The 12123-nt window shown below is 38.0% G+C and overlaps 1 protein-coding gene across 1 annotated transcript; it reads left to right on the top strand.

Annotated features, from left to right (window-relative positions):
* The first annotated feature begins 2182 nt into the window (after positions 1-2182).
* Positions 2183-12007, top strand: tmc7 (transmembrane channel like 7). Its single transcript, XM_084715932.1, has 16 exons — positions 2183-2300; positions 3789-4041; positions 4184-4332; positions 4461-4616; positions 5663-5748; positions 5840-5985; positions 6059-6206; positions 6396-6578; positions 6709-6854; positions 7114-7228; positions 7872-7969; positions 9022-9205; positions 9289-9419; positions 9658-9813; positions 9904-9982; positions 10930-12007. The coding sequence occupies exons 1-16, from the start codon at positions 2285-2287 to the stop codon at positions 11116-11118; spliced, it is 2235 nt and encodes a 744-aa protein (XP_084572058.1). The 5' UTR covers positions 2183-2284; the 3' UTR covers positions 11119-12007.
* Positions 12008-12123: the final 116 nt, after the last annotated feature.

The raw sequence follows: 12123 nt of genomic DNA, 5'->3' as shown, positions 1-12123 counted from the left end.
AGGATCTTATTTCAAAGGCTGTAAAAACTGTTGCACAATGTCTTCTTTGGACCTGGAGAGACAATAACTCTGATGATGTCGTCAGTGTTATCTCAGTATGACAAATCAAATTTATAACAGACATCATGTGTTATAAACATGTTATATAGACTGTACCAGGCAAGGGAAGTCTGACAAAAGATGTAGTGCATTGCATTTTTGGAAATGTAGGAGGCAGTGTTTTTGGACTTGGACACATTTAGTAGGGCGGAGAATCATATTGATATCAGAGCCGGTCCTGACCGTCATGGGGCCTGAAGCAAAATTCTGCTAAGGGGCGCTTCTAAGTGACCTGAGATCAGGTAAACCATTTGCCACACAGTTACACCCCAGAGCTTCACTACAGTACTTGAGTTCCATTTTATCCAACTTTATTCTTCTACACTACATCCAGAGGAAAATACTGTACTTTTTAATCCATGAAGTTGAAAAAAGGCGATGCTACAGACATTTGATTGTCTTATAGATGATGCATTGCTGTTGATTAAACTAGCCATCAGTGGCCTATAAAGTAATTAAAATGAATAGTAAACAGCACTAACATTAAAACAATAATATTAACCCAAAAACATCAGACATAATAACACTGACAATGAACATTTTACTGCAACATGAATATTTTTACTTTAAGTATATTTATCTGATAAGATTTCCATACTTTTACTTAAGTGAGGTTTTGTGAATGCAGGACTTTTACTTGTAGTGAAGCATTTTTACAGTCTGATATCAGTACTTTTGCATTAGTAAAGAATCTGAATACTTCCACCTCAGAGGAGTAACATCATGTCCATATACTGTCTGGACAGACAGACTGGTCTCCACAGATGCTGTTCTGAGCTACAGATTATTGCACATTTGCGCTCATCAAACGTGATAAATAGTTTTATTTCATTGTGACTTGTGTCAGACACAAAGTGACAGAGCAGCTCTGGATGTGTCTGTAAGCAGGACACAGACAGACAGACAGACTGCAGCTCAGCTAACAGACAGACAGACAGAGAGAGGAGCAGCAACTTAACTTTACTGTGAATCAATGATATCAAACTTGGAGAGGAAGAAACACAAGTTTACCTGATTACTGTTCATCACGTTCACTCTCGACATGTTATTTTCTCTTTAGTTCTAGTTCTTCTTCTCATCAAACTCGTACACACTGACTCCCGCTTTGACACGACGGAGAGGCGGTGCTCTTACCTTGCGGGGCCCTACGTAACTTGCGTAGTGTGCGTACAGGGCCAACAGGTGATCTGCGTAACCTAAAAACATCCAGACATTACTTAGAAGCCATATCGCCCAACCGTTAACAGTGGTACTAAATTACTGAGTACTTTTTAATAATTTCAAACAAACTATTTAATTTTACTCTTTAACATTATAACACAAACTCATCGACGCATTAAAAGCATTTGTACATTTTAGTTTCAGTGCCGTGATGCCATTTTGGATAATAACGTTTATAGATTAGAAAGCTGATAAACTAAATGGAATCAGACTATTTCATATCAGTAAGACTGCCATGAAAAAAGTATATTGTTTAACTGTGAAATATCCTGCCCCCATATATCTTTCACAAAATTGATTGATAGCCACTTTTGAGGGATCACTGCAAAAATGTTTATGTATATATTCTATTGTCTATATTCTTTGCAAAAAAATATAATCAGATTGTTTTTACATACTTCACTTGAATTTAACGACGATATAAGCTCTAACATTTTTAAACCAGTAAAAAATAAGACAGAAAAGGTCCAACAAAATAACACAGGCCTAAATGAATACAAATTAAATATTAATAAACATCTAAATATTATAAATATATATTTCTAGTAGATGCCTAAATTATGAGAAATTATGAGCCATTCATATCATGAACTGTTATGTTATATTATTTATATTAAGTAACGTTTTTATCATTATCACCTAGCTTTTTGCACACCTATCTATCTATATCTATCTATCTATCTATCTATCTATCTATCTATCTATCTATAAAATGATATAAATTAAAATGAATTAAAATACATGAGGTTAAAGTGACAAGTGTAACAGTGTACAGAGAGCTGAGGTGAGGTTTGCTCTGGGACATGTTGCTGCTGTATCCACATTCAGGAAGTTGTGTCTCTGGGAGAAGCTGTTGTCCTCCTGTCTGTCAACTCCCTGTTGACGGAGTCCGCCTGTTAATTGTTAGCTAACAGCAGTATTTGATCCAAAACATAACCATTGAATTCTGTCAGAAAGCGGAACGATGGAGGTGGACTCAGGTAAACTTAGCGTGATACTTGTATCTGCTGCTTTCTTTACTAAACAGTCAGGTTCATAAAAACTTATTCCAGCATTAGCTAACCAGCTAGTAATGCTAACTTATAACTCAGTGCAGATAGATGATAACAGCAGGCTGTAACTGTTGACCTGTTGGTTAATCATTTGATAAGAAAGTGTTTGTGGAGGAGCTCGACTCACAGTGTTTCTGGAGTTTGTTTGTTTGAGTGTTTTTACCGAACCGAAACGCCGCTGTGGACATTTTTCCCTGCCGAGTCTGCTTCTCGGTTAGCCATTGATGCTGGACAAATACAACAAGACAGACTAAAACTGTCTCAGTCAGTGTTTCTTGCTCGCATTAGAAACACATGCATTACTCGATAAGAGAACCGGCTTATCTTACTGAAGTTTGACCTGTTTTTAACAGGTATAAGCTGTACCGTCGGGTGTTATAATGGCTGACAAACTAGGGATTCATCAAAATCTCTTTCCCCAGGGTTTCTTGTGACATTGGAAAGACTGGGAAAAAATGCAAAGGAAATCAGGATTCACCTTAGTGATGTGATCTAACTGGCAGGCATTTTGCCCAACATTCATTACACTGAATGACAGATACATTCAGTCCAGATGTGCAGATGTGGATAAATTCTCAAATAGGTAGAGAATGAAATAGTGGTCGACCGACATGAGTTTTGATGACTGTTATATAATGGTGAAATGCATACATATTCCGTGCATATTACAATCTACTATGGTTATCATAGGCACAAACGTGTTGTTTAGTTGTAATTGTTATTAATTAATGTAAGAGAGAAATACATTTGGTTATGCTGTAGAGAAATTGTTATGTAAGGGAGATCAGGATACAGTCAGGAGCAATGCAATACAACTGCATTATGCCATACATTCATATATCTATTTAATGGTAGCCACTAGTATTGTCAAAAATGTTGATAATATCAGTACTGAAAATATAAAATACTTTTACCTATTTTACCTTACTTTTTTTTGCAATATTGATACTTTTGTGCTTGCTTTTCTCTCACCTGTGCTGTGATTGGCTGTTGTAAAATCCCTGTGTTGTGATTGGGTGTTGTGCTGACTCCTCTCAGTTGCTATATTGTTGTCATGATATAGTCTCATTATATCTAGCTAAAATTTTATACCCTTTGTATTGAGAACAATTTTTCCCAGTGGTCTCAATAATGGTATCAAATATCCATATTCGGTTAGTGCAGCCATTGGCGACTATATCAAAATGCCAGATAATCAGAAAGAAATACAGAATCATCAAACTCCTTTATTTCAGGCATGGAACCACATATTGATATTTACAAAGGATTTATTGTTAAAACAATTATCGTTTCCTCCATGCGTGAAAGATTACTACATTTTACTGTGTGTCAGTTTAAACTAAATTGTCTCTGTTGGAAGTGAATAATTGGCTTCAGTCCCACTGTAACAAACATATTTATTCATCTCTTTTCAAGTCTTCTATACTGATCGGAGTGGAAAAGTCACCAGTAACCCACTGTTGGACCAGCTGCCCAGCTACCAGTCCCTGCTGTACCGTAGGAAGTCATCAACCACCAAGAGAAGAAGCAGTTCTAGAGCGCGACTTGGCTCCTCCGGGAGTGGGAAATGGGGTGTGAGCACCATCAGCAGACCAGAGGAGAAGAGTCAGACGGAGCAGAGACCAATCCGGGAACTAGCTAAGCCCATGGCTGAGAAACGCAGAGACAAGTAGGAAAGACATTACCACCCTTTTGAAAAGCGAAGTTAATAGATCTGTTCCAAAATGTTCAATGAACGTCGTATTGTTAGATATGTTTTTAAGGTATCATATAGTGTAAATTCTCAACAAACAATGTGTTTGACTTGTTAGTATGCAGCGATTGAGGGATGCTCAAGAGCTCAGCAGTTGGAGCCAGTTGAGGCAAAGCACCCGCAGGTATCTGAGGAGGCTGACAGAGGACGCAGAAGAATGGCTGGACTCTCTGAAGCTCTGGAGGGGAGACATCCACCTGATAGAAGGTGAGAGATGAAAACTGTATCCTCAGCCTTAGAGACATCTACTGATTTCTGTTCAGGGTGGTTAACATGAGTAAACGTAAGTTTGCTCTAACAGAAAGTTTACTTGTCATCTCTGTTACTTTTAACAGGGATGTTCGGCACAGGAATCCTGTCTTACTTCTCCTTCTTGCGCTTCCTGGTCATGCTGAACTTGATCATCTTTCTGCTCATGTTCAGCTTCGTCATGTTACCCATCATTGTTGCCCCCCATTCTTCAGCAAACATCACCTACAACCAGCATGATGGTGAGAGGACACTTGGTTGTTTCAACCTACAGCAGGAAGTGACGCTTGCTGAGCAAGTTTGGTACCTGGCCAAACCTTGGTCAAATTTCTCCTTTCCCCTGTTTCCTGTATCTAGTTATGCTATGTGCTAGGCTCAACAATTTCTGAAGATGATTTAAATACGTTGCTGGGCGACCTGTGAAAGCTAGCAAAATGCTAACTAACCATGTAGCTAACAAATGATGTAGATTAGCTTGCCAGTTAGCCAGTGTTTTGCTAGTATTCACTAACTACTTAAGATGTGATCATATATGTTGCTTTCACATGTCGCCCAGCAAGATCTGTCAACTGTGTTATTTTTGTTCCGCCTTGTACCACCTTACTGTGCTGTGATTGGCTACTGCTACTGTGAGTTTAGATAGTGGGAAACATTTAGCAACAACATTGTGGTGGATGTAGGGATATGATGATTAATCTTTAATCCATTAATCGTCTTTAAGAATTTAACTGATTAAAAATGTATTAATCAATAATTTATCAATAGTATAGAAATGACAGTAATAGTGCCTCATTTGACATTGTTTTGTCTAGCAGAGCCATTTGTTGAATACGGAAACTTAAACTTAAGACTTGATATGAGAAAAACAAATCTATCTTATCAGTTATTCATGATTAATTGATTATTTTTCAGTTTTCAGTTGCAGTTTGGTTAGGTTTAGGCACAAAAACTACTTGGATAGGTTTAGGCTTTCTGGCACTCACAAAGAAAACTGAAAGTTTCCTTGGCAATCAAAAGGAAGCGTTGTTGAGGCAACAAGTACTCATCAATCACAGCACAGGCTTGGAGAAAAAAAAGTAACATCTTTCAAACATTTTCAGAATTTCTTTTTTAACATAGATAAGCTTAGCACATAGCTTATCTAAGTACAGGAAACGTATAAGGAAAAAGTTGACAGAGGACCCAGGTTGCTCAACTGCAGTTTAAGCACGAAGCAGAAAGTATCAGTACTTAGAGAGGGTCAATTAGAAATGGTCTGAGGCGTATACTGTCTCGTGTTTCACTACAGGAAGTCCATGCAGTGTGTATCCAAGCAGTGCCCGTCGCGGTCTGGTCATCTTTCACGAGCACATTACAGATCTGCTGTCTGGTGGAGTAAGTCCTTGCACTTATCATTTAATGGTGTTTGGAAGGAAAAAAAAATAGCGTCTGGTTTCCTCACTAACCTCTTGTGTTCAATCTGCAGGGCTTTCTGGAACAAACCTATCTTTTCTATGGCTACTACAAGGTGGACAAAATACACTTTCCAAACCTAACTTACAATTTGCCACTCGCCTACCTGCTGGTCACCATAGCCTACCTGTTCCTCAGTCTCATCTGGATTGTTAAAAGGTAGTTAAAGGGCAACATAAAGATGAATTATATCTGTTTGATGAGTCAGTTTCTGATAAACCTTTTCTTCAAGGTCTGCCACAGGATTCAAACGTAACCTGATTCAGGATGAGGATCGCTTTCAGAGCTTTTGCAACAAGATTTTTGCTGGCTGGGACTTCTGCATCACCAACGAGAATGCCTCAAAGCTGAAGAGAAGCAGTCTGCTCTATGAGCTCAGGGTTAGTTGATAGTTTCTGTCCAACATGATGTTTTATACAGAAGAATGATGACTTCACAAAGTGAAATAATTCTGGGTGGTTTTTGGTTGCTATGCTCACTATCTTCAGGATCTTTTACATTTTAGAGTCAGTGTAACCATTGAATGTTTACCTGTCTCATTCTAAAACGACATGTTCTTATATCCTCAGACGGATTTGGAGGAGGAGAGGATCAAACAGAAAATAGCCGATCGCACCCGTAAAGAAAAGTGTCGAATTTACCTAATCCGCCTCATCCTCAATCTTTTTGTCATCGCTGTTCTGGCTGGTTGCTTCTACAGCATTTATGTCGCCACCATCTTCTCTCAGAAAGCTCAGATGAATGATATAAAGGTAATGATGAAACGATGCCAATGTCCTTTGGCGGTCTTTTATTAACCTCTAGTTATGACAAGAAACTCCATTCGATGTTGAAACTGTCCAGATGATCAAGTTTTCAGTGACACTGTTTGCTTGGTTGCAGGAAAATTTCATTGTGGATCTCATCTATGAGTATCTGCCCTCGATTGTAATCACCATGGCCAACTTCATCACCCCCCTGCTCTTCTCCGTCATCATCAACTACGAGGACTACTCACCTGCCTTTGAGATCCGCTTCACTCTCATGAGGTGAGTACTTGCTGATCCTTTCTCTTAATGGTCATGCTTTGCATCAGGAGACAAACACAATCTGGAAAAATGTCATATTTGCCAATTAAAGAAGAGGATTTATTAAATACGTGGTCAGTGCATTGAGAGAGACATCTAAAACTTCAGACAGATTTGACTAGCAACACTAAATGGCTGTATTGCTGTCTTTAAATACATGAACAACTTTCTTTTATTCATCTTTGTCTCTCTTTTTCCTCCCTACATCCTTTCTTTGCAGGTGTGTCTTCATGCGGTTGACCAGTATTGGGGTTTTGCTCTTCTCTCTCTGGTCTCAGATCACTAAATGTAAAGACGGGCCCTGTATCTGTGGCTATAACCACTTGCTTTACTCTGTAAGTCATTTTCCTGCATCATAACACATGTTCCTGCATTACAGTGGTTTCTTGCACTAATACACAGGTGCCAACAATTTAATTCACTTGCATCACTCATTTGGACGATCATTATACAGAATCTAGGTGCAGGATTCATATAAAATCATGAAAGATTAGAAAATGCTTGATTGAAACTTATATTTTCAAGGTTGCTTTAATTTGAATACAGTCCTTGATCTGGTGTTTGATCTACATAATAATTTATGTAAACCAAAAATCTTTTATTATTTGAAATTAAATGATCCTGTCATTATATTTGTCATTCATATCTACATGACTCTTGAAATAAGCATTAAATAATCAAAGGTTATATGAGCAGCTGGTAAAATAAAGTGCCAGTATACATTAATCGCTGTGGGTATAAAGGCATTTGCAATTGCATTTCCAGTGGATGTGAACATAAATTCTTCGAGAGACTAGAAATTTTTGGTTTAGGTACCTTGAAAGTACTTAAAGTGTTTGAATTTAATTTAAAAATGTTGGGGTTTTTTAAATGTTGTGTGAACCTGCAGCTATATAAATGAATTAACACATCTTATGGTGCGATATTTTCAGTATGTTATATTTGTGCCTCTGATTACCTCTTTGTTGTTGTCGACAGTGCTGGGAGACCCGTGTGGGCCAGGAGATGTACAAACTCACCATCTTTGACTTCATCATCATTGTTGCAGTCACCATCTTTGTGGAGTTTCCCAGAAAGTAAGTTAAAGTAAAAAAAACAAAACAAACATCCTCTTTATCTCAAAAGAATCCTTAAGACCTCTAGTAGACAAAAGCAAAATATAACACTAAAAATCAAATTATCTAAATGAAAATCACTTAATTCTTTTTAACTAACATACTACTCACTGTAACTTTGGCTTTGTTGTAGAACGTCATAAGAGGCATCATTATTAAACTGAGACTGTTTCATCATCAATTAAAAACTCCCTCTAGTAGCTTTAAGTGAAAAATATCATGATTTCACTTTTTGCTTACAAACTTGAGGGCAGACAAATAAACTGGAGAGAAAAAGGACAAAATGGCACAGAGCCTGCTATTAAAATAAAATCATGAATTTTTCATGACTATATTGATATGAAATAAAAAGAGGTGTGTCCTGTTTTTCCAGTGTAGTAATACGATTCAGGATTGATTTGGAGTAACTGGGTCACATGACATGGAAGCTACTGAAAAAACTGAAATTGTTTTTCGATTCAAACATTTCTGTAAAATATATTAATTCCTCGTTAGCAATCGAAATAGGCGTGCTACATGAGACAAACTTAGTAAAAACTTTCAATAATAATACACTAATATGGGCAAGTCAGCAAGAATGTATTGAAAATAGTTTTTAATTTGTGTTTTCTAAATGATGTGTTAAGCACCAGCACTCTAAAAGTGGCTACTGAGGTTTGATATCCAGTCCTGGTTACTTCTGTAACATAAGCTGACATAGCTTTCATTATAAACTCATATTTGCTTGCCTCATGATTACCTTCATCTTGCAGAAATTGTGAGTTATATTGGTAAGAAGAACCCTGCCTTTACACCTGTTTACCTTTATAAAAGTGTCCTGTCTGTCTATGACTGGAGACATATTTTACAGTATTTTTTTTAAAGCTGTGATCCAGTATTTTTCTATTCTTTGTCATCCCAATCCATGTTCTTTGCTTTTTCCTGGTGATACTTCTGGCAGGATATCTGAAACTGTCTCATCCTTTGCTCTTCAGTCATTTCTAAGTGTCCTTGTGCTTCCCCGCTCTCCTCAGGCTGATAGTGAAGCACTGTGAATGTGGCCTGGCTAAGTGGTGGGGACAGCAGGAGTTTGCCATTCCTCAGAACGTGCTCGAGATTGTCTACGGTCAGACCATCTGCTGGATCGGCACGTTCTACAGCCCGTTGCTGCCCGCCATCTGCACCATTAAATACTTCTTTATCTTCTATATCAAAAAGGTGATTTTTTTTCTTAGGTTTTATTCAGTGGGTCAAAGTCAGAAGTAAGGTTTCTGATTTACCTCTCTGTTGCTTGTTTATAGGTCTCACTGATCAACAACTGCCGCCCGGCCACTCGTCCGTTCCGAGCGTCCAGCTCCAACTTCTTCTTCCTGGGTGTGCTGCTGATAGGCCTGAGTCTGGCCTGTCTGCCTGTTACTGTCAGCGTGGCACAGTGAGTAATGCACTGTTGATTCAGTCTATTAGCTAATATCATGTCTGCTTCTCTGCAGCTTCAACAGAACTCAGACTGCTGTATTGATATTAGAGGTCAATATTTGTCTTTACTTTGATTGTTGAATATAGAAGGAGACAGGATATTTGTCATTTCTTTCTTCTGCACTGAACGCTCATACTGCCCACATGTTTTTCTTATGGCATATTCACTCATTCACGCATCCCTTGTCACACAGAATAAACTGTTCTCAGGCCTGCGGACCATTTGTTAATTACAACACCTCCTGGGAGGTGCTGCCGACTACTGTATCCCAGCTACCGCAAGGAGTCCAAACATTCCTCTTCGCTCTCTCGTCAGAGGCTTTTGCCGTCTCCTTCTTCGTTTTTACATGGTACATGTTTCTATCTGGTGTTCCAGCATTGATGATCATTATTTTATCTCTCAGGCTGTAATTTTAAACATGTTCATTTTCCTCCTGCAGTTTGGCCATGTTTTATGTGATCGCACTAGCTGGAGCGCACAAGAGAGTTATTAACCAGTTAAGGGAGCAGCTAGCCATGGTAGGTTTACTCAAAAATAGATGTCTTTATTTAATGTATTTGACATTTTTTTCTATTCTAGCTGTTTTCTTAAAGGAATAGTACGGATTATTTGAAGTGGGGTTATATGAGATACTTATCGATAGTCAGTGTACTAGCTAAAGTAGATGACCATCGTCACACCCCCAGTCTGAAGAAGCAGCAGGAGTGCTGGTGTAAGAATCTAAGCAATGTACTGTTGTGAACAGTCAGGAGTGAAATGTATTTTAGCTGCCTAAAAAATGGTCCGCCTAAAAAGTTGTAAGCTATATTTAGAACGTCTTCACAGCTGAACCTTGTTGTCAGCCATTTTTGAAACTACCATTATGTAAGACATACAACAATACAAATAATACAAACCAACCAGACTTCACTGGCAAAAACTGTTATTTTACCTCACAGAAAATGGGAGTTTCTGGTCTATAGCTGCCTCAATCTGTTAGATTGTTTGTGTTATTGTATGACTTTGTTGAATCTGAAGTAACCTTTTAAATCACCAAAGTCACACAACAATACAAACAAATTAACTAATTAATTAATGATGTAACTGGAGATTCCCAGTGGAAAAAAAGGCTGTCTAATGGCAAAGTAAAGCAATGAAAACGTTCTAAATGTACTTATGCACTTATTGCACTTAGAGTGATTTTTTTTTTTTCTGTATTTAAAAGACGTTCTGCTGCTGACCCTGTCCACAGCAGTACATTGCTTAATTTCCATGCTGGTACTCTTACCGCCATCTACTGTAAGTAAACACTGACTATGAATAATAGTCAGTAGTAAGTAGTCAGTAGTCAATACTAAGTACCTCATACAAACCCACCTCATTTAATCCAAGCTATCCCTTTAATCATACATCAGGCATGCTTGATCATCATTTGAGTCATTACCAAAACTGGGATCTACTGTCTGTGTGTCATTGTGTTCTTCAGGAGGGTCGTGACAAGCGTTTCCTGATCCAAAAGCTGTGCCAGGCCCAGAGGCACTCAGCTGCCAAATCCCAGCCCCGCAGCAGCAGGGGCAGCAGGAGCAGCCCCAGCTACCACACCAGCTTCTCCACCAATTTCAATGACGCTGTGTTCCTGGCGCACTCGCCTCCTGACTCATCCACACACGTGTGAGGCAACAGCCTGAAATTACAGATACAAGACTGGACAGATCGATGGACTAGAAAACTGTTTGAACTCATATCTTTAATGTTCTTTTTTTTATTGTGAAAATACTACAACTTGGGAGCTTCTGCGGGCCTGCTTTCATTAATGCGTCTTGTCTTCTCAGTCTTCTGTTGTTGACAGTCTTTTTATTATTAAGAAGCCACAATGTTCAAGTATTTTTAAACCAAACAATTGTTGGTCAGGTGTTTTTGTGGTGTTTCTCCACTGTATGTACTGTCATCTTTTCCTTCTGAGAAGGATTTGAATTACGATAACCACTGGAGTCTGACAAACCCTTCTGAATTGTATGCACTTTAAATTTATTAACACAAGTGTTTTCTTACTTTTATATCTTTTGTGTTTACAGAACAGTATCCTCCTTGTGCAGCTTATGTGTTTTTACCACCAGTTATCATTATTAATCACTCTAAGATTGAATAATAATGCAAAGAACTAATACACTTCAAAAATACTAAACTTTAACCATGTCCTTTTTAACACTACTGTGACTTTGTTTATTTTATTCTAAGATTTTATTTAGATTGCATTTAAATGCGACAATTGCAAAATTCTTGATTCACTCTGCAAGGGGTTCTCCTGCTGGAGCAAAAAGGAGTGGGGCAAGTGGCCAGCCCTGTCCAGTACCCCTTTCCAGTGTAAATCCCCAGGCAGTAAGTTATTTGTATAAATCGTAGGTGTGGGATATTTTTATGTCTATAACTATATACATCATGTTGTAGTCAGATTTTGGGAGGAAATGTTTAACTTTATTATGATGCTTTTTGTATGACTGCAGTGACTGCCTTTAATATCAAAGTGTTCATGTGGTAAATAAATATTGAAATTTGTTAATTAACTCCTCGTTTTGTATAGTTATTTATTTATTTTTATTTTATTTAATTTCATTTCATTTTTACCTTAACAAAACTGTCATTGACATCCAGTCGTACCTCCTCCGGCCCGACAGAGGTC

Source organism: Lutjanus erythropterus, chromosome 3, assembly GCF_056507025.1.
Source record: "Lutjanus erythropterus isolate fLutEry1 chromosome 3, fLutEry1.hap2, whole genome shotgun sequence".
NCBI classification, from domain to species: domain Eukaryota; kingdom Metazoa; phylum Chordata; class Actinopteri; order Lutjaniformes; family Lutjanidae; genus Lutjanus; species Lutjanus erythropterus.
The sequence above is the reverse complement of the archived record's forward strand: the minus strand, read 5'-3'. Positions and strand labels throughout refer to the sequence as shown.

Coding starts and splice junctions, on each gene's coding strand:
- tmc7 (XM_084715932.1), top strand. Junction 6,579..6,708: donor CTCAGATGAATGATATAAAG/GTAATGATGAAA, acceptor GCTTGGTTGCAG/GAAAATTTCATTGTGGATCT. Junction 9,814..9,903: donor TCCTTCTTCGTTTTTACATG/GTACATGTTTCT, acceptor TTCCTCCTGCAG/TTTGGCCATGTTTTATGTGA.